Source organism: Oryzias latipes, chromosome 6 (assembly GCF_053564925.1).
Source record: "Oryzias latipes strain Hd-rR chromosome 6, Olatipes_Hd-rR_3.1".
NCBI lineage: Eukaryota > Metazoa > Chordata > Actinopteri > Beloniformes > Adrianichthyidae > Oryzias > Oryzias latipes.
In genome coordinates this window covers 11022113-11045114 of record NC_136242.1, presented here as the reverse complement: position 1 = coordinate 11045114, position 23002 = coordinate 11022113, and the positions used below count along the sequence as shown (strand labels likewise).

General features: G+C 41.4%; 2 protein-coding genes across 3 annotated transcripts; both read left to right on the top strand.

Annotated features, from left to right (window-relative positions):
• The first annotated feature begins 943 nt into the window (after nucleotides 1-943).
• adpgk (ADP-dependent glucokinase) lies at nucleotides 944-12040 on the top strand. Of its 2 annotated transcripts, none has more exons than XM_011475832.4 (8): nucleotides 944-1188; nucleotides 2080-2296; nucleotides 7168-7393; nucleotides 7480-7542; nucleotides 7680-7800; nucleotides 7882-8078; nucleotides 9810-9908; nucleotides 10047-12040. In XM_011475832.4, the coding sequence occupies exons 2-8, from the start codon at nucleotides 2097-2099 to the stop codon at nucleotides 10605-10607; spliced, it is 1467 nt and encodes a 488-aa protein (XP_011474134.1). In that variant the 5' UTR covers nucleotides 944-1188; nucleotides 2080-2096; the 3' UTR covers nucleotides 10608-12040. The 2 variants fall into 2 exon arrangements, with proteins under 2 accessions (XP_011474134.1, XP_004069514.1); XM_004069466.5 differs by having other exon boundaries at nucleotides 10044-12040.
• Nucleotides 12041-14953: 2913 nt separating this feature from the next.
• Nucleotides 14954-21561, top strand: ppib (peptidylprolyl isomerase B (cyclophilin B)). Its single transcript, XM_023955620.2, has 5 exons — nucleotides 14954-15261; nucleotides 15838-15951; nucleotides 16858-16951; nucleotides 20082-20266; nucleotides 21163-21561. The coding sequence occupies exons 1-5, from the start codon at nucleotides 15127-15129 to the stop codon at nucleotides 21283-21285; spliced, it is 651 nt and encodes a 216-aa protein (XP_023811388.1). The 5' UTR covers nucleotides 14954-15126; the 3' UTR covers nucleotides 21286-21561.
• Nucleotides 21562-23002: the final 1441 nt, after the last annotated feature.

Below are 23002 nucleotides of genomic sequence, written 5' to 3'. Positions count from 1 at the left end.
CTAAAATTGCGATGAATGTTTTAAATGAACATGTAAGCTTTTTGTATAACCCAAAAATCTTAAACAAAAAACTATACATATTAGTTGGAATACATGAACATCTGGATATTACACTTCAACATTTCACTTTAACATTTCACATATTGCATGAAGAGTTAGCCTAATAATAAGGAAAAGAACTCTTATGTAAAAACAAAAACAGTAGGCCATAATAAAATTATCTGTCCACGCAGAAAGTCATTTTTACTTATTAAAAAATCTTAAAAACATTTGAAAATCTAGAAACCAAGAGTTTCACACAAGCATTTACAAAAGGAAAAATAGGCTAAAAAGGGAAACTGTTAGAATTACTTCAGATTAAATGGTATACGGCTGAAAAAATCATATTTTTTGCCATTTCTAAGTAAATGGTGTGTATTTTTTTAGTTCTTGTGTGCATATTTGTAGTTCATTTTGTTATAAATGCCAACGACTCGGAACAAAATGAGAAAACCGTCTTAGTACAAGTTTGACATTTGAGAAAATCCTCACAAAATCTAACTTTCAAATGACATCCTTAAAATTTAAACATTTTGAGGTTTTTTTTAGTCCTAAATCGCGTTTTTCTATAGTCAAATGTATGGAGCAAAAAGATTTCGACTCGTTTTAATAAGTTTCTTAATGAGACAAAAAAAACTGGGCTGAATGTGAGAAAAGCTTGGAAAGGTGAAGAGCAAAGATTACGTAAAACAACTTAAAACCTAATCAACCATCATGAATGTCTAAAAACAAGGTTTTAAATATTTGCAAGTATTTTGCAGTAAAACACAAACTTAAAAAAAAGTTAAATAACAATATAGAAACTGAAAACAAAAATATTAGCAAGTTTAAAAATAAGAAGTGGTATAGTATTTCGGTTATGTCGGTGGTTTTAACGCAAAGTTAATGAAAAACGTGATTTGTTGTTGTAGGGCGCATGCGCAGCTCGCTGAGCGGAAGCCGCTGCAGAGAGCTCTCTGTCTGCAGCCGCCCCTTTTGATTCTCAGTCGGCGCTCCTTCAGATGCTGCTTCGCTCGCATTAGTCCATGGTGCCGCGTGCCATTTTCTCAGGTAGCTCACCTTCCGCTGCAGCCGTCCACCGCGTAGATGCCCCTGTAAATCACCAGATAACCGGATCTCCTTCCTGGATATAAACCCTGCACTTTACCGGTACGTCTGCGCAACACCAACAAGTTATTTATTTGAAAATAATGAACGCAACCAAGGAGCAGACTAAACGTTTAAGTAGTGTGTGTTCTTTCATTGGTTGTATAAGCCGGGCTGACCAAAGCCGCGCGCTGCTGTCAGATTAGCTTTGCTAGCTCGTTAGCTAACGACTGTCCACGTTAGCAAGAACTTTACCCGGGAGAACCCGCCTCAGCATGACTTCAACTTACAAGGACAGGAGGTGTTCTTACATTTGACTCACTGGAAGTGGACAAAAAAACTACAATTACCTACTGCCCATGAACGCAGCCATTCTGGCGCTGCTCAAGAGCAGCCTTCATTGATTTGCAGCAGAAAAGCTGCTTGTTGTGGTTTTGTTTTTTGAAGTTTAGCTAGCTTAGTTTTCATCTTTTAGGAGCAACCAAAAACGACTACATAGTAGCAATACTTGTAGTACTATTATTACTTTAAGAAATTTAAACAAAATTTCAATTTTCCATTTTTTTCTGAAATACTAAAATAAATATATAAAAAGTGTCTTATTTAAAAATGTTTTTATCTTAAAGCTATTGCTAGTCACTTGGATTGAGGGTTTCATTGAAACAGCTTTGATGCAGGTGGAAATGATCCAAGTGGAATATCATTTTTAATTGAGCTTCAATTTATTATAATGACATTTGAATTATAGAAATTAACAATTTATTGTTGTCCACCCACAACAAAAGTAAGAAGACTGATGAACCTGTTTAAATGTAGAAAGGATTATTATGTATGATTGTTTTTATGGTATTTTTGTTGCTAGTAAAGGAATTGTTGTTCCAGCTGCACACAGAGCAGGAGTCCTGGCAGCTTTAAAGCGTCTTTGTTAAAGGGACACTTGCCTCTTTGTTGCAGACGTGTGTGGGAGCGCCATGTGGAGGAAGGCGTCAGCGGCCGTCCTGCTGGCCTTAGCTGTGGGCTACTTTTACAGTGGCAGCCCGGAGCTGCCGGAGCGGGTCCTGCAGTACTTCAACCAGGCTTCACCGGGAAACGGCCTGGAGCACGCCATCTCTGCTGCCTGGGAGGCTCTCATCACCTTACCGTCCCGCCAGTGGAGCAAAGTGGCAGTGGGGTGAGTCACAGAGCCGAGGTGCCTCGTGTGGATCTGCCGTGATCCCGTTCGGAGTCTGGGGTCCGTAGTGCTCCTGGATCCTCAGGTGACAGGTCAGGATTGGTTGTACCTGAAGAATGGCTCACTGGAGGGATTAGTTGCATCTGAATGAGAAGGAAATTTAGGGAAAGTAGTTTGATGCAGCCTTACTGAGTAGGGTGACCTAATTACAGAGCTGCAAAAAAGACAATGCAAAAGCATTTTAGGCACGTTCAAGAATGTGCAAAACACATTAAGCCCATGGTGTTGACACTGGAAGAGCAGGGAGGGACTTCTTTATTTTCTACAACCAAAAGTATTCATTTCTGCTTCATAATCAATTTTTAAACTGTTGGCACTTCTGTGAATTAAAAGGGACGTCCTCTATACATCACTTCCAAATCAGAGTCCCTGATTCAAAGTGTATTCAATAGCTGCACGTTTTATGCATAGAGCCTGAAAATGGTTGTGAAAATGTGCATATGAACGTGTGTGAACGTGAGAGTTTTGACCATGGAAGCCCAAAATGCTCACGTATGCATGTTTACGTTAGGGTTGTGCCGATGGACGATGATATCGTCCATCGTGATGGGTGACTGACATCCCGATGGAGAGACCACCATCGTGATGCCACGCCCCCGCCACGTTGCGCGTCGACACCATAAGCCGCGGTTACATGTACAAAATATCTTGATGGGATCAATGGTCGGATTAGAATCCAACCGTGTAGATGGGCCCAGAAAAATGTTTTCAGAATATAAAAACGTTCACTAAGGTCACACTTTCCGTCGGAATAAATCATTCGCACATGCGCAGTAGGGTTTGAAAACCGGAAGAATATAAATTCCGCCGAGCGGCTTTTTTTTTCAAACTTTATTGAATGTAACAATTCAATACAAAACAATGTTAAACAGCGCCGAGCGGCTATATACATTGACATGTCAGCTCGGTAAAATACAAGATGATCTTCTAAACGTGCTTTTAATAATGTTACGGTTATTATGAAACACCTGTTCGCTCATCATTTGAATTTTAATCCGTGTGGTCAGTGCTTTTTCTGAACGAAGCCAGGATTAGCAGTATGCTAACAAGGGCTAACAACATTAGCTTTGGGTGGTTCTGCTTGCTGGCTGCACGTAAACATGTAAGAATAACATCAGCCTTTATTTAGTCGGGACACGACTGGAAACACAAATCCGCGTGATTGTTTGAATGTTTTCTAAGGACTGAGCGACATTTCTGCTTTGAAGCTCAAACCCCTGTGTGTGCTGACGATCCGAGCTGTGCTCACACACACACTTTTAGACCCGGTTCTGAGTTCGGTAGGTAGTACCCCTAGAGCTGCGGGACGGATCGCAGTCTTAAATCTCCCAGATATACCGCTCATGTAGCAAAGCACCCCCCCCCCCCCCCCCCCTTCCCCTCAAACACAAAGCTGTAAGTCCGCGCTCCGCCGGTCCACTTCACTAGTGAAGTGCGGGAGCGGACTACTTCTTTTCTATTTTGTTTGTTACTTTTTTTGTTAAAGTCACTTCCCTCAGTTTATACTGGATCATTGCGGATTAGTCATTAGTTGGGAAATAAAATGAAAAAAGCAAAAAAACGAATAGCAGTTATATAAGAACGAAAAATGTAAACACCCCCCCCCGACGATGTCATCGTCCATCCCGATGGTTGACAGCAAACATCGTCAACGGCCAATTTAAGGGACATCGCCCAACCCTAGTTTACGTAGACTTGTCATTGGAAGAGGCCACTTGACTGCGCGTTGCGGAGGGGGGCGTAAACGTAGCTTCAGGCTGCTCTTATGTCCATTTTTTATTTTTTGATTTTGTTGCTTTATCCCTAAACTCCATAAACTGATTATTCTCCGTTTTCATTCCATGAGCAGCAAAAACCAGCAAGAAAATGTCATTTTCTAATAGATTCCAAAACAAAGTGAATGGCCCACCTGACCTGACTGTTTTTCAGTGTATAATAGTAATCAACCGCATAGTCAGATTGAAAAATCCTCTTCATATCTTCTTACGGTTTCTCCTGTTACTCTGCTTTAGCCAAGAATCATTAAAAGAACCTCTAAAGACCCACTCTGATTAAAATCCTGTTTTTGGTCCTCTTTGCATTTTTGCTCACGATGGGACTACAGATCGATTCACAGGCTACTTTTTTAGGCACACCTGTCCGACTGCTCGTTAAAGCAAATGTCTAATCAGCCAATCACATGGCAGCAGCTCAATGCATGTAGACATGGTCTCTAGACAATCTGCTGCACTTCAAAGCGAGCTTTAGAATGGGGGGGGGGGGGGGGGGGGGGGGGGGATTCAAGATCCATGTAAGCCCTTGTTTCCTCATCCGAGCTGGAATCTAGATCAAAACTGTACGGCTGGATGGCTGTAATATTGCTCACCATTTTAGTTGTACTATTATTGTTTGCTTGGGGGTGTGAGGGGCTGTAAGCCAGCGGTAGTAAGTAAGTAAGTAAGTAAGTAAATTTTATTTGTATAGCACCTTTCGCAGACAAAGGTCACAAGGTGCTTCACAGGTTAAAATATGTATACATACACATATAAAAACATAAAATATAAAAAGCATAAACCATGTAAAACAATCATCTCAAGCCCAATAAAAGTAGCTTCAGTTAAAATGCTTTGCAAAAATAAAAAGTTTTTAGTTGACTTTTAAAAGAATTCACAGAGTCCAGGGAACGTAGCGACAATGGAAGTTCATTCCAGAGTTTGGGAGCAACAGCCTGGAAGGATCTGTCTCCTCTAGTTCGGAACCGTTTGCGAGGGACCATCAACAGGTTCTGATCTGCAGACCTCAGTGCACGAGATGGTCTGTAAGGGGCGATCAGATCACAAACATATGGAGGAGCTTGGGAATGAAGGGCCCTAAAAGTCAAAACTAGAATTTTGTATTGGTAGCGGTAAGCAACCGGGAGCCAATGAAGAGCTTTGAGGATCGGGGAGATGTGATCTCTTCTCTTGGTGCGAGTCAAGATCCTCGCAGCAGAGTTCTGGATCAGCTGCAGGCGAGACAGCTCCTTCTTATTCAGACAGGAAAACAGACTGTTACAGTAGTCTAGCCGTGTAGAAACAAAGGCATGAATAAGAAGTTCTAGATCTTCATATGACACCATCTTCCGTAGCTTAGAAATGTTCCTCAACTGGAAGAAACAGTTCCTGATCGACTGCTTGGAGTGCTGCTCCAGCGACATATCTTTGTCAAAAATGACACCTAAATTTCTAAGGCTGGGTTTGACATCCTGGCCAAGAGAACCCAAGTGCTGCTTAATCCCTGGTATAGCATCATCAGGGGCAACAACTAAGGTTTCTGTTTTCTCTGAGTTTAGTTGCAGAGAGTTTTTACAGAGCCATTGTTTTATCTGCATCAAGCAGTTCATCAGAGAATCCAGCTTGTGTGTCTCGGAGGGCTTAAAAGAGCAATATAGCTGGATATCATCAGCAAAGAGATGGTAGGAAACATCACTGAAATCCTGAATGATCTTTCCAAGAGGGATCATGTATAGGAGAAACAGAACAGGGCCTAGAACAGAGCCCTGGGGAACCCCACACAGTAAGTCTACTGACTGAGACATTTTGTGGTTGGCCATGACACTGAAATTCCGACCGGATAAGTAAGAGGAAAACCAGTGGAGAACTGACCCTGACAAACCAATCAGGTCCCTCAATCTGTCCAATAAGATCTGGTGGTCAACCGTGTCAAAGGCTGCTGAAAGATCTAGTAAGACAAGGACCGTGTGTCTGCCAGAATCAGCAGACATCAAGATATCACTGGACACCTTCAGCAGGGCTGTCTCTGTGGAGTGATGTTTACGAAAACCTGACTGAAAAGTGACATAGATGCTCCTTTTATCCAAGATCTCTGACAATTGTTCAGCTACCACCTTTTCCAGAATCTTTGATATAAATGGAAGCTTTGAGATGGGTCTATAATTCTGGAAGACTGATGGGTCCAGATTAGACTTTTTCAGCAGAGGCTCCACTATGGCATGTTTGAATGCGTTTGGAAAAATACCAGTGGAAAGTGAAAGGTTTATCATTTCAGTGACACTTTGGCCGATGGTCTCAAACACCTTTAAGAAGAGTTTGGAAGGAATGACATCAGATGGACAAGTAGAAGGTTTCAACTTGGTCAACAGAGCAGATATGTCCTCCAGAGTGACAGGCCTAAAAGTAGACCATTTGTGGGAAACAGGCTCCACCACAACACCATCATCACAACAAGGAGGTGGGAGCTGCTCTTTGATCTTCTTAGTCTTATTTGCAAAGAACTTGAGAAATTCATTGGAGTCGGCTTTGCAGAACACAGGGGGTACTGGGGCTGCAGGACCAACAATAGAATTTATCGTGTCAAACAAAACTTTTGGGCTCTTCTTATTTGAGGATATTAGCTGGCGAAAGTAGTTGGATCTGGCATCTTTCACCATCTCGTTGTATGAGGACAAGAGATCCCTAAGATGCAGCCTGTGGACCATGAGATTGGTGGATTTTAAAAGACGCTCAGTTCGACGACACTGTCTCTTTAAATTTTGGATGGCTTCATTTATCCAGGGACACACTTTTTTCTTTGATAAATTGGATTTGACAGGAGCCACCTGATCTAGGATTGTGACACAGTGATCACTAAAACGATCAATCAGATTGTTAACATCAGAACTGATGTCAGAGCTTCTTGACAGTGTTTTTATAGTGAAGAAAAGCCTCAAATCCTTGTGACTTCAGACTGGTTCTTGCAGATTCGGTCCTGAAAGTGGTTTATGCGGACCGCTCTCTGCAGCTGGTTCCTCTCAGGGCAGGAGCTAAAGCAGAGCTGCCGTTTGTCTGGTTCAGGGTGAATGCCTGTGTGGATGTGGTGGTCTCCGGCGTGGGGCTGCTGCAGGCTCTGGCCGTGGATCCCGGTGCTGGCCGCGACCACGAGGTGCTGCACTCCAAAGAGGACCTGAAGGAGGCCTTCATCCATTTCATGGAGCGCGGGGCGGCCGCCGAGCGCTTTTTCAGCGATGAAGAGGTCTTTCAGCAGATCGCACGTGCAGCTGCAGAGTACCCTGGTGCGAAGGCAAGGCCACCCCCCACACGTCCTTCTCACCTTACATCATTTCTTTTTAGGCTTTGTTTTTAAAGCTTTCCTTCATTTGGTTCCAGCTGTACGTGGGAGGAAACGCAGCTCTGATGGGTCAGAAGTTTGCCACCTACCCAGACTTGATGGTACACCTGAGTATTTATGTTTGCATCCTTTAACCATTTTAAAGTCAGTGTTTTGAACATGAACATGGTCTTCCCTTCTTTCTCCAGATGTCTGCAGGAACGAACAGGATTTTTAAAACACATTTCTCTTTCCTCAGGTTCTGTTGTGTGGGCCTATCGGTCCTAAACTCCACGAGCTTCTAGACGAGCAGATCCACGTCCCGCCGGAGTCTCTCCAGGAGATAGATGAGTTTCACCTCATCCTGGAGTACAAAGCAGGTGAAGAGGGGGTAGAGGCTTTCTCCGCTCAAAGCTCTGCCACAGAGGGGGGTTCCTGACGGCTTCATCTTCTCTTTCAAGGCGAACGCTGGGGCTCGACTCAGGCACCGCAAGCCAACCGCTTCATCTTCTCCCATGATGTGTCCAACGGAGGGATGAGCTCGCTGGAGACGTTTGTGGCCAGTCTGGAGGAGTTCCAGCCGGAGCTGGTGGTCCTGTCCGGCCTCCACATGATGGAGGGTCGGGGCAGGGAGCTGTGGGACGGCAGACTCAAGCAGGTCAGAGCTTTAAAGAACCTAGTCTTCTAATCTGTGATTCGCAGTTGAGCTTTGCGGTTCCTACAGGCTGCAGGTTCCGCCAAACACGTTTAGTAGGTAAAGCTAAGAGCCTAATAACAGTTTTTCATTATACAACAGTTTACCAGACTTTATAGTAACTACAAGTACATGAAGGACTCTTAACAAGCTTTAGGGAAGCTTAAAGATGTCCCGTAAGGACACAGGAGTAATCTGTTTGGCTTCTGGACAAGGATTAAAGTCGGTTTCTTTCAGACCTTCATCTGTAATCTTTACGGGGGCGGCCGTGCTGCAGCGGCAGGGCGGTCGACCCTTGAGCGTAAAATTGCAGGTTCGATTCTCGCCTTGCACGTCCATGAGTTGAAGTGTCCTTGGGCAAGACACTGAACCCCACCTTGCCTCTGGTGGGAGGTTGGCGCCAGTTTTCGGCAGCGGAGCTGCCGCCAGTGTGTAAATTTGTGAATGGGTCTGTTACTGTAAAGCTCTTTGGGCCTTGAAGAATGTAGAAAAGCGCTAGATAAGTATACGCCATTTACCATTACAAATTCCCTGGACTTTTCTTTTTTTAATTTCCATTTCAAAAACAGTTATATTTGTTTAGAAAATACATTTTTGATGTAACTTCTGCTTTAAACTCAACTTTAGTTTCATCTTGCTCTGTAAAAATCTTTCAACTCAAACACAAATCTGTTTTCAAACTTGTATTATTGAATCTTGAAATCTTGCAGCAGATTCTAAAGTGCAGGAAAGCGGTTTTGTGCTGTTACTTCACAAACGGTGCAAAGCCGTTCTAGAAAGTCCCTTTTCTCGACATCAGAACCATCTGATTGACGCTGATCGCATAAACGGTTGAGCACTTATGGTATGTCAGAAAGCATGTCATTCCGGTCTCACCAGCAACATCTCCAATGTTCAACTGAATCCTCTGCTTTGCTGGTGGCTTCAAGTTTGGATTTTTTCGGATGTTTTCCTGATGAAATCTCATTCATCTTGTCAGCCAACCTTGACCTTCCTGAAGATGAGGGAACTGAAGGGACAGATGTGGTTGACAGTTCAATCCCATCCAGAATGGCTGTTTGAGAGCGGAGGGTTTCACTGTCACCTGTCAATCAAACGCTGGGGTCGGCTTTCAGGTCCATTCTGGAAAAAAGAAACCACCTAAATGTAAATCTAACAGAAACAGATTTATTTCTGGGGTCTGTTTTTCAGACTAGTTTACTACAGATCAGTAATCCAACCTGATTATCTCCAAACATTTCCTGTTGCAGTGTTCCCTCATCGCAGTTCATCTTTTGCAGTCTTGCACATTTTTTTAGTACATCTTTGCGTGCTGTCTTTAACGGTGCGTTGTGTTCTGTATCCTGATTGGCTGTAGACCTCGTCAATCAACCTCCTTTTGTCTCCTGTACAGAATGTGTTCAGTTTGCAGATTCTACATCAATCTTCAATCACGATCAGATCTTTGTTTTCATTTTATATACTGGACTTATTTTCTATGAAGGTTTAAACTAGAGAGAAAAGTTTGAAAATGTTCACGTCTAAGTGCCTAAAGTGTGTAGTGAGGAGTTTTACTGAACTAAACCATCCGAAATTCTACTTTGTGGATTCCACCTTTCACTAGGTGTTTTTAGAATGCTACTCTGGCCATAAATGCTGCAACACTGTAATCCTTAATTATAAAATGAATCATTTGTTTGTTTCCTGTACTTGAAGGCTGTCATGGCTTTAGCTGACATTCCTAAAGACATTCCCATCCACCTGGAGCTGGCCAGCATGACGGACAAAGACTTCATGAACAGCATCATGCAGGAGGTAAATGTGGGAAGCAGGAGTAATGAAAACTTTGACGCTGAAAAAGATTGAATGTGCTCAAAATCCTCTGATCCCGAAGGAGTTCTGTGGATTTAATTAAAGTTTCTTTCCTTCTCTCTGTGCTGTTCCTGTTAGCAGGTCATGCCCATTGTCAGCTCCATCGGTCTGAACGAACAGGAGCTGCTCTTCCTCTCTCAGGCTGGAGGGGGCCCTCATGCCGCGCTGCCAGCCTGGACAGGCGTCCCAGAAGTGGGTCGGGTCAGCGACATCCTCCTCTGGATCCTGGAGCGCCACGGCCGCGTCGAGCCGTCGTCCGAGAGCGAGCTGACTCGCATCCACTTCCATACTCTGGCCTACCACATCCTGGCCATGGTGGACGGGTACTGGGGGAACCAGGCGGCTGCGGTGATGGCCGGGGCGCGGGTGGCCAGCAGCCAGGCCTGTGGCCTTCAGGCTGTGGACCCCAGCAAGGTGGAGCTGAAGGCGCCGCTGGAGTTTTACAGCTCTCACTCCGAGCCCAGGGAGAAGCTGTCGTTGGACCCCACGGAGCCCGTCGCTGTGTGGCGGCGAGGAAACGTGACCTTTCACTTCACACCGGTGCTCGTCTGCAAACACCCCCTGCGGACAGTAGGACTTGGGGATGCCATCTCAGCAGAAGGTCTGGTTTACTCAGAGTTAAAGATCCAACAGGCTTTCTGAAGACTGTCTGGAAATGGTGGCTGGAAAACCGAATCTGCTGTCAGTCTCTCCTGCAGCTGCTATTCGCAGGACTGTTCCTCCTCCATCAGGCTCCTTCTTCCCAAGGTTCCTTGACTTGAATGGGTCAGCAGGGACCCGTTTGAATCCTGCCTGACGTCTCTGACTGCCGGCCCGGCCTCACAGACGCTGGAGCAGAAGGAGCTCCGTGCCCTGGCCGCGGTGCTGAAGCCATCCTCACTACTTCCAAAGAGTTCTGCCGTCTCCACTCTTCCCGTCGCCTGCAGATCTTCTTTAAGCCGTGCCTTTAACTACGCTTTCATTTCTTTGTGCACATTTCCACAGCCAAACTAACAACTCTGCGCTTCAGATCACCGCCTGACACAAACACTTCAAACTGCTGAAACTTCCACTCCAATCATCTTTTGATTTATGGTGATAGTTATGATTATGCCATTTTAGCCTAAATCAAGACACCTGTGTTGTTTCTACTGCGGTAATAGTTCATTAGAAATTCTCCTGAGTTGTGGGCATGACTAACCCCATCCCCTCCCTCCCCCCATGGCGGAGCAGGGAGCGTGTGCCCCGCCCACCATAGTCTCTGCATCACAAAAACAATCTTTTTTGTTATCGCTCCCGATCCACGATTTGAATAACGAAACACTCAGAAATGCATTTTAAGCTTAATTTTCCTCCCCACTACGAGAAAATACATGTTAAAAACTCCAAGACTACAATTTTCATGGATGTGGGTCAACAATATGCCGACTAGAGAAAAACTGTCCTTAAGAGAAACACTTCCTGTCATACAGTTATTGATGTGAGTTTTTATTTTTGAGCGATGCACTCCCAGTGTGAACATGTTCTCCATTTAGAATTTCCACCGTAGCGTTGCCTTTATATAAAGAGACGTATTTTATTTAGAAGTAGGAACTTCAAATCTGAGTCTTAATGCAGTTCTAGTTATGACTAAGAACCATTGAAAGTTGAATCCAGATGTGGATCCTGTTCTTTTGAAGCCTTTTATTCAGTCTGTAGGGGTTCACATGTCTGAAGTGTGTGGCTGAGCTTTCTGTGAGAAAACACGACAATGTGATGTTTGTGAGCACTCCTTTATCCTGTTAGAACATGGCTAACACATGACCACTTCAGTTGTGCAACAATGATGGAGTCTTACTGCAAACCATTTTATTTTTACTGTTTTGTTTTTTGTTGTGTGCTTGGAAGAGCAAACCTGCTCTTCATTTCTTATAGTTTTTTTGCGAGTACAATCTGTTTAAATTTCATTTCTTCACATTTCACTGTCATGTCTTCAGTACTTGTAACATTTCATCCATCTGTCCTTTAAATTGAAATGCTGAACGTTCATTTGTACGTGTTTAAGGAACATTATTGGGTATGCAATAATAAAGATAAAGCTGGGAGTTGGTAAGAAAGATTGTTGCTCCAAGTAGTTGTTTAATGATTTTGTCAGTTTTTCCCAATTTATTCTAAAAACCACATGAAAAGAGACTTTTAATAAAAATGTTCATTTATTTAGCTTCTTTTGCACTGTTCAGACTGTTTATGGGAAGAATTATAGGCATCGGTAAAGCAATAAAAGATGATGCCAAAATAACAAAACCAAACATCCTCCACTGAAATCAATATTTCAGTACATACATCTATTATGAAAACGTTCCCAGTGATCTTTCAATGATGCCGTTTTTTTGCCTTTGTTTACTCTGAAAGTTTCTCCAGATCAGCCGGAGTTCATTAGAAATTTGCCCCAGAGATGTAGGCAGGACCATAGACTCCCCCCTTCCCATCACCCAGAACTGAGATCTCTCTGTTTGCACTCTTCCCCCGCTGTCTTACAGCCCCTCATAAGCCCAACCTCCAATTATCTGTGCCATCTGTTTGTCTGCAAGTGGATGCATCGGAATGGAGCGGAGCTGGGAGTTTGTGGCATTTTTCATCTGCTCCTGATTCACATGGTAAAGGAATACTCAGAAAGAGTTGAGTTTAATTTTTTTTATATATGTCCTCCTTTAACAGAAAAATGCCACAAGAACATGTTTAAAACAAAAAAACTATTCATTAGTGAGTTTTTAATGAAATATTATTCAACAGTTTTAAAGGATTGCATTAGGTTTGAATTCCTTTTTTTTATCTCATAAGGTGCCATCACAGGTCGTCAAAGATATTGTTCTACAATATATACATATTTATATTGTATATTGCATTTATATTTTTTGGTCAGTGTACATATATAAATATATGTATACATATATATATATAGATATGTGTGTGTGTGTGTATATATATATATATATGCATATATATATATATATATATGCATATATATATATGCATATATATATATGCATATATATATATATGCATATATATATATATATGCATATAAATACATATATTTATATATGTACACTGACCAAAAAATATAAATGCAACACTTTTGTTATTGCTCCCATTTTTTATGGTATGAACTCAAAGATGTGAAACATTTTCCACATACACAAAATAACCAGTTCTCTGTTCACAAATCTGTCTAAATCTGTGATAGTTAGCACTTCTCCTTTGCCACGACAATCCATCCCACCTCACAGGTGTGCCATATCAAGATGCTGATTAGACAGCATGATTATTGCACAGGTGTGCCTTAGACTGGCCACAAGAAAAATCCACTCAGAAATCCTCAGTTTTATTTTATTGAGGGGGTCAGGAGACTCAGACAACCAGTCTGGATCTGGTGTGACCACCATTTGCCTCATGAAGTGCGACACATCTCCTTCGCATAGAGTTGATCAGGGTGTCTATTGTGGCCTGTGGAATGTTGGTCCACTCTTCTTCAATGGCTGTGCGAAGTTGCTGGACATTGGCAGGAACTGGAATACGCTGTCGTATACGCTGATCCAGAGCATCCCAAACATCCTCAATGGGTGACATGTCCAGTGAGTATGCTGGCCATGCAAGAACTGTGTTCTTCGCCCATTACATACAGTATGCCTGCCCATACCATAACCCCACCACCACCATGGGCTACTCGATCCACAACATCGACATCAGAAAACCGCTCACCCACACGACGCCACACACGCTGTCTGCCATCTGCCCTGAACAGTGTAAACCGGGAATCATCTGTGAAGAGAACACCTCTCCAACGTGCCAGACGCCATCACATGTGAGCATTTGCCCATTCAAGTCGGTTACGACGACGAACTGGAGTGAGGTTGAGAGCTCGATGAGGACAACGAGCATGCAGATGAGCTTCCCTGAGACGGTTTCTGACAGTTTGTGCAGAAATTCTGTGGTTATGCAAACCGATTGTTTCAGCAGCTGTCCGAGTGGCTGGTCTCAGACGATCTTGGAGGTGGACATGCTGGATGTGGAGGTCTTGGGCTGGTGTGGTTAAACGTGGTCTGCGGTTGTGAGGCCGGTTGAATGTGCTGCCAAATTCTCGGAAACGCCTTTGGAGACGGCTTATGGTGGAGAAATTGATATTCAATTCCCTAGCAACAGCTGTGGTGGACATTCCTGCTATCAGCATGCCAATTGCACGCTCCCTCAAAACTTGGGACATCTGTGGCATTCTGCTGTGTGATATAACTGAAGATTTCAGAGTGACCTTTTCTTATGGCCAGTCTAAGGCAAACCTGTGCAATAATCATGCTGACATCTTGATATGGCACACCTGTGAGGTGGCATGGATTGTCTTGGCAAAGGAGAGGTGCTCACTGATTTATTTTTACCATGACAAGAAAGGCCTTCTTTTTCCATTTAAGAAAAACAGGGGTGACTTTTACAGTTTTTCAAATTGCTTCACTCATTTTCAAGCAAATAATCCAACTCTTCTTTTTGACAAACTTCACATTTAATAGATTTAATTGTTTGTTACAATGTTACGGTGGCCCAGAGGGGTCACAACACAACACATTAACTCACAACATTTATGATTGAGAGTAATTATAATGGCATCATGTACATGCCATTATTTACTCATTTATTTATTAGTATATCTATATATCTATATCTATATATCAATATCTATATATAGATAGAGAGAGAGAGACAGATAGATATACTTTTAGTCTTCTGAAGGATGTTTTCTTTGCTTGAAATATATTGCTTGAAAAAAACGGCAATTAATTTTAAACTGAAAAAAGGCAAAACTATTGTTCTTTTGTTTACATGTGGAATTTTATTTGTCAAAACTTGCACAGCGTAACACGAGACACTGTAAAAGTCACATTTCCACTGTTGAAACGCCCGTCAGAGAACCATGTCACGCGTCTGCATCTGATTGGCTGAAGAATTTTACCACGTCAGCCAATCACTTTTTTGTCCGTCCCTCACCAGCCCCGTAGCCCCGCGTCCAAGTCCGCGAGGGTGCGCCGCGCGGATTCTGGAGGTTGTAGTCCCCACCCCGGATACCCCCGCGCTCCTTCCTTTCCCCCCCGGTCATATAAAAACCTCCAGCGACTCCCAGGCCGTCCTCGGGCAGCTCTTTTTCTTCTTGTTGATGGTTGGACGCTGCGAGAGGAGGATGAAGTTCTTTGTGGCGGTCACTGTCATCGTGGGATCTTTGATTTTTCTAGCATTCCCGAATGGTTCATCCGCCGACGAGAAGAAGAAGGGCCCAAAAGTCACAGCAAAGGTATGAGACTGCCGGAACCGAGCGTGTAGCTAGTTCACGTTCAAACGAGTGGAAAAAAGCAAAGCAAAGCTTTCCCTGTGCGCTGACCGGCAGCTGCAAAGCCACGTCACAACAGTTTGGCCTTCGAGCTTTGCTAAAACGCGGCTAATGCTAGCTAGCTAGCTAGCTAATGTTGGATTAAAAGACTTTAGCTCGCTGGTCCATCCTGTCAGATCAGGACCCAGCCGAACAAGAAAAGGCTTTGTGCAAAAGCGAACTGTCTTAGTTTATCTTCGTTTTCTTAACATCCAGTCAGTTGTTATTAAATAAACATGGATTTCTGCGCTCAGCTGTCTGCACGGCCACGTCTGCAGCTACAAATTACAAACTGAGTTAACATGCAGACTTGGACTGTACTTGTGTAATATTTGCACAATTGTTCATGCATGAGTGCTTCAGCTGCAGTTGTTACTGCCTGGTGTATTAACTTCATGTATAATACATCTGTCAAAGGCGAACTTTTCTATTGTAATAATGCAGTTCTGTCCCCACTAACTCTGCACTTGGGTGCTTTTTTTCTTTTTTCTTTTTTTGTAGGTCTTCTTTGACATCAGGATTGGAGATGAAGATGTTGGAAGAGTTGTCATTGGGTTGTTCGGGAAGACTGTTCCCAAAACAGTTGACAACTTTGTTGCCCTAGCAACAGGAGAGGTGAGAAATGGATAAATCTCTCATATTCATCTTTTAAACCTGGTGCTGCTGGAGCCTATCCCGCCCGGCCACTCGTTGGCAAAGGCATGGTACACCGTGGTCAGGTCACCAGTCTGATGCGGGCCACAAATCACACACTCGCATTCACACCTAGGAGTCCCAGGAGGAAAAAAAAACATGCATGAACACGCAAACTCCACACAGAAAAGTCCCCCGTTGGTGTCTGGTCCCCCAGCCAGGACTTGAACTGGGGCCTTCTTGCTGTTAACCACTGCACCGCTGTACAGTTCTCATAATGAAATAGAAGTACCCATAATTCATTAGAAGGGCTTTGTTTAAAGACCCACTCTGATTAAAGATATGTTTCTGGTGTTAGAACGTGTTCTTGTAGCATTTTTCTGACGACGGACGACAAATATATATAAAAAGAATTAGCTTAAAATAGCTATTCTGAGTATTTCTTCATTTAAACTGTTCAGGAGCAGTAGCAAGCTTCCTGCTTCGCTCCATTCTGATGCCTCCACATACAGACAAATAGATTCAGGTACATCTTTGTTTTCCTTGTCTGAGCTGGAATCTGGATCAAAGCTTTAAAGCTGGATAGTTCCAATATTGCTTGCCATTTTTGTTGCACTGGTAATGCCAGATTTTGAGTGTGAGGGACTGTAAGCTAGTGGAAGGGCATGCAAACAAAGCTTTTAGCAAAAGTGGTGTACTTTGTCTTTTTATTATTTTGCCTTAAAACTGCATAATTATAATTAAAAAAAAGACTAGGACTGAATTTTCCAATGGATCAAAAGATGGTCAGAGTAAAAACTGACAAGCAAAAAGTAATTTCAATTTGGGGATAAAGTTGTTGACCTTTCAGATTTTGTTTACTTAGCTGTATTTACTCTGTTTACATAGAAAGGATTTGGCTACAAAGGCAGCAAATTCCACAGAGTCATCAAGCAGTTCATGATCCAAGGAGGAGACTTCACCAGGGGAGACGGCACAGGAGGTAAAACCACCACAGACTGACAATTTGGAACTTTGTATTTCCATCTTTTATTTTTAAAGAATCGTGCTGTTTCAGTGATATCCTCTACAAGTAAAGTAAAAAGATTTTACTAGTTAGAAAAATATAGAAATTGCCAGAAAAGCCAGACTTTTCAAGAATCAAATCAATGTATATCCAGAGTACTCATATAAGAAACTGTGTAAATTTTGATCAAACTGAACGAACCACCAGAGCTGGCCATGGTTATTCTTACCAACAACATGACAGACTATGAGAAGTGTTTGGTCACAGAAGTGTGAGCAAATTAAAAACAGTATTTTGTTCTAATAAAAAACACTTTATAGGTAGATTCCTCAGCAAGCTTTGTTAATGCATTACCAAGCATTATAATAGAATTTTTAGGGTGTTAGTAAGAATAATAAGTCTAAAAAGGTTTATTAAATTACTTAGTTAACACATTTACAAGCATTATAATTAGGATGTTTTTAAGATCCTAATGATGCATTTATTGACATTGGTGCCTAACAAATGTGTCAGTGTTAATAAGCTTAATAATATTTATCAACCTTTGTTAACAAATTAAGAAATATTATTATTGTTTGGGTTTCTAGTAAGATATTTATTAGCATTATAGATGCCTCATACAAGCCTAAGTGTTAATAAGCCTAATAAGTTTCATTAACTTAACGAATTAAAAGGCTGTATTAATGTGTCAGATGCTAGTAAGATATTTATTAGCATTCTAGATGTCTTGCAAATACCTGAAAGTGTTAATAAGATTCATTAACATCTGAAGTCAGACCATTGTCTTCTAAATCCATATTACTAAACTGCTGATAAGCTTAACAAATGTATTAATTAACTTTTTTAACAGTTTATTAATTGTTTTGCAGCACCTCATCTAAAGTGAGGAAGGTTTTTACCACAATGCATAAAGCTTGTAAAAAGAACTTTATAACATTAAAACAGACTAAACATACACAAATCTTTCTGTATAAGATGTATATTAATTTAATGATAATAATTTAAAAATAAATAAAAACATAAGGACCGGTGTTGGGTGACGTAAGCATCATAGCTAATAATGATAAAGTATTAGCATCTATCCTGAGTGAAACATTCATTGCGAATCCAATCACCAGGAGACAATTCTCTGCATTCAATAACAACTGCAGTCAACCACTGTTGCCTTGCTTCCAAATCCTCTGGAAAGTTGCAAAAGCCAGTAATGTTTGAAGACCGAAGGAATAAACCGACAGGAGCCATGCTAAAGCTAACACGCTAACGACCGACCAGTACAGAATCAAAGATTGGCAGGTCAACTAATTTACTATTGGCTAATGAATCCGTCAATTAAACTCATCAGCAAAACATGCATGCTCGCTTTCAGCCAATCGAATGGTCTCTTAGACTTTCTCTAAGCTTTCACACAGGTGACAAAAAAGCCCCGCCCATCTTTGATTCTGTACCGGTTGGTCTTTAATGCCGTACTAGAACCTCAAACAACAATAATAATGCTTCTTAATTTGTTAATAAAGGTTGTTAATTAATCTTATTAGGCTTATTAACACTGACACATTTGTTAGGCACCTATAATTTCAATAAATGCATCATTAGCATCTTGAAAACATTCTAATAGTAATGCTTGTAAATGTGTTAAATAAGTAATTTAATAAACCTTATTAGACTTATTGTACAACACCCTAAAAAGTCTATTATAATGCTTGTTAATGCGTTAACAAAGCTTGTTAAGGAATCTTAATATAAAGTGTTACCAATACGAGTTCATGAAAAATGTTCGGCAGCTGAGATGTTCACCATCTCCAAAAGTCAACTGCAAACAGCTTGAAACTTCAAAAACTCTGTGAAACCAAAAGAAAGGCGGTCTGTTTGACGGCAGAGGGAGGAATACTAACCCTGGAGCCTCCATGAAGGATTTCCAGAATATGGACCTTTCACTAAACATCACCGCCATCTGGAAGCTGGTGCAGCTGTGACTATTTAACAACAACAATGTTAATGATAATTCATACTATGATAAAATGTTGAAACTGGAACTCTGATAAGTTATAACTTCTGGAATAATGCAATGTCTTTAATTAGAAGCTATGAACCGGAGGCTGATATATAGGAAAGAAAAAAAAAAACAGTAAAGTGAAGCATCATGGGGGTCAGAATATTTACTTTTGCTCCTTTTCAAGCAATTGATTGAAACTGTTTTGACAACATGTTATGGACTCAATGTGTAATGTTTTTATGTTTAATAGTTATGATAGAGGCATAATTTACACTTAGATTTATATATCATTTACTTTTTTATGTACCGTACTTTCCGGAGTATAAGTCACTCCGGAGTATAAGTTGCACCAGCCCAAAAATGCATTATAAAGTAGAAAAAACACAGATAAGTCGCACTGGACTATAAGTCGCATTTTGACAGGAAATCTATTTGACAAAATCTGAGACCAAGAACTAATAACTTGCACAACCTTATATGACACAATCATAGCAGCCTGTTTATCTCATAATTTCACAGTAATTTTTTCTCATATTTATTTATTTATTCCTTTCATGAAGCATCATTAGCCAACTAATACTCTGTTTTCATCCTGTATTTGTAGAAACAGTTTTCACTTTTATTGCATTTCTGAATCTATGAAATCATTGGAAAATAGAATATTATGTTGTTAGCCTTCAAGATCTTACTGTAAAAAAAGGTTTTCTGATTCTCTGAGTCACTTAACATACTCTTAACACTTAGCATACCTCATACATCAAATTGACCCAGGAACATCATCTCTGTTCCTCACAAATGAACATAACAGGAGGGTTAACAATGTATTTATTTCAATTTATTTCTAATATAAGTCGCTGCGGAGTATAAGTCGCACCCCTTGCCGAACTATGAAAAAAAGGGCGACTTATAGTCCAGAAAATACGGTATTTATTTCATCGTCTTGAGTTTGATTTGTCTGTATAGATGTATATCTCTCTCATTTGTCTTCGTTTGGACTTTTTTTGTTTGGATTGGTTGAAATCAATCACTTCCAATTTTTGCCAAAAGTTGAGAATTTGTTTAAAAAAGTAAAAGTTTTTTTTTTTTTTTTTTTTGTCCTAATGCATTTTAAAGGCAAGAGCATCTATGGAGACCGTTTCCCTGATGAGAACTTCAAGCTGAAGCACTACGGGGCTGGCTGGCTCAGCATGGCCAACGCCGGCAAAGACACTAACGGCTCCCAGTTCTTCATCACCACAGTCCAGACTCCTTGGCTGGACGGCAAACACGTGGTCTTCGGAAAGGTCCTGGAGGGCATGGTGGGTGTCCCGGCCTTTTCTTTACTCAATACTCTACATTTATGCCCGTGGAATCGACAAACCGCACGATAGTTTCCTGTCGGCTCCACCGTCAATGTGGAAGCAAGTCTGCAGCATCTTTAAATACCCACTCCGGTCGTCTTTTGATCCATGGTAAAAGCGTCCCCAGTGCTCTTTTAACTCTGCTCAAGCGGTTTTAGGCAAAATGTAAAAAGCTGTCATTTTCTAGGACATAGTTTCTGCAGAGCGGCAGGAGTTCATTAGAAATTCACCTGAGTTGTGGGCGGGACTGTTACTGTGAAGCAACCCAGCCCCCTTCCCTGTGGCTGAGAGCTCTATGTTTACATGCTCCCCCGCTAACTTGCAGACCCTCACCACCCCCCCTCCCCAAACTAATGTTACTGGTGCAACAAAACCTGCCCAGCGTATTTTCAATGTCACAGAGAAGTTCTATTCAAACTCTTTGTTTTTTCATCGGCTCTTTAGTCAAGACAGTTTGAAAAAAGAAATGCTCAGAAACGCAGTCAGAGCTTAATTTTGTTAGCGTATGTCCTCATCATCAGAAAAATACCACAACAACATGTTAAAAACACCAAAAACACTATTTTAATCAGAGTGGGTCTTTAATCGAGTGTTCAGTAGAGACCAGACAGGAACTTTCCTGCCGAGGATTTCCTCAAGTTTCAGCTCTGAATCAAAAATACCAGGAATGTTTATGTCCAAATTTATTGTTTGTTTTTTTAATGGATAAATGCTTTTTACAACACCAAATAAACTAGATATGGAGAACAGAAATGTTCCTTACAAAAACAGAAGTTTACGTTGTTGTGGGTTTTTTTTTTTTTTTTGCTGTCCATTTCTGAGCATCTTTGTTGACGGACTCTTGTGTCTTTCAGGACGTGGTGCAGAAGATTGAGAGCACAAAAACAGACGGCCGCGATAAGCCGCTCAAAGATGTGATCATCCACGACTGCGGCAAAATTGAGGTGGAGAAACCTTTTGCAGTTGCTAAAGAATAAAGCGCAGCTGCAGGAAACATGGGGGGCTGGAGGGGGAACGGGGTTCCAGGGGTTTGTTTGGGCCGGACTGAGCAGTCGGCTCCGCGGCCCGGTGGGAGGAGCTGCCAGTCATTCAGCATCCATGGCTGCCATCTGTATACAGCAGATCAACGGCCGTGACGCCGCTCCGGGTTCATTCACACACAATCATTCCAAACACACACTTGACTCATCACTGTTGGGTGTTTTGTAATAAAAAAACAAAATGAAATCTGGAATAAAGGTTTCACATTTGGATTAATGTTCTGGTTGTTTTTATTTTTTCTTTGTTTTGGCATTAGAAAAACTTTTCTAGTTGGGTTTAATGTACTTCCATAAAACCAAAAGTTAAGTTCACACCTTGGTACCTTCACACCAATTCAGTTTTATTTATATAGCCCAATATTACAACAATAGTTGTCTCCAAGGACTTCATACACAGAAACTTTGTTCAGTTAAGTGTCTGTGTCTTTTCAAAACCTTTTTCATAGTACCATAGGTAGTGGTGAGGTGAACAGGGGTTACATTACATTTTCTATGCTATTTTTATTATGCATAACAGGGGTTACAGTATTACATTATGCACAAATGGAAATATATATATATATAGATAGTGTCCATTTCCATTTGTGTATTGTATCTGCAGGGTGTAAGATGCTGGCAGGTAAAGCATACGTGGAGCGCCACAATCAAGTGGCTGGAATATGTGTGCAGAATATGGACTGGAAACCCCAAGGTCAAAATGGGAAACACCCCCGAAGGTCGTAGAGAATGAAAGGGCAAACATCCTGTGGGATTTCCAGATCCAGACTGAGAGGATGGTAATGGCGAACCAACCTGCTTCAGCAGCAGGTGGAGGCCGCCATTGAATCTGTGGATCAAAACGTGGAGGAGAGTGAGAAGATCTTCACTGAGATGATCCGTCTCATCCAGAAGAGAAGAGGTGAAGAACAAGATCAGATTCCAACAGCTAACTGAAGTGAGGCGGGTCAAAAGTCTTCAGACGGAGCTGGAGCAGGAGATGACTGAGCTGATGAGGAGATGCTGTGAGCGTCAGCAGAGACGGGATGGTAAAGCAGTTATCTGTCACTGAAACCTGTGTTCTTTATGATTTGAATAAATCAAGTCAACGTGGTATTTTGTCATTTTCTCACTGACTTAAGATGCTTGAATGCTTCCCATAACCTGCAATAATTAACATGTAACACTCACAAAAGCTCATATAGCTTACATACCTATGTGGTAACAATTTACACATTTTTTTAAGAATTCAAAAACCTTTCTGTGTGAACATGTTAAAAACATCATGTAAGGCCAGATTTGAAGAAAACGACCAGTCTTTAAAGGATAAATAGAGCACTTCAAACCTCATTGAAACGATACTTTTTACTTAAAAATAGAAATCCAAACTTTAGGGAAACAAATTTAACCAATATAAAAAAATCTATATTTATCATTTTTAAATACACAAGTGGTTATTTCTTTAAATTAAAAATAGTAATAGGGATTTTAGGGGGAAAGGCATAAATACGTGTAGTTTTTTTGTCCCCTTTAAAATGTAAATAAATATTATCTGTTGTGGTTCATGTTCATAAGTCATCACCAATACAAAAAAAATAAAAACAGCAGCTCTCTGTTAACAAAGTATGATAAAAACGTCTTGTCCATTCACAAAGGTGTATTTTTATGTCAAATAAGT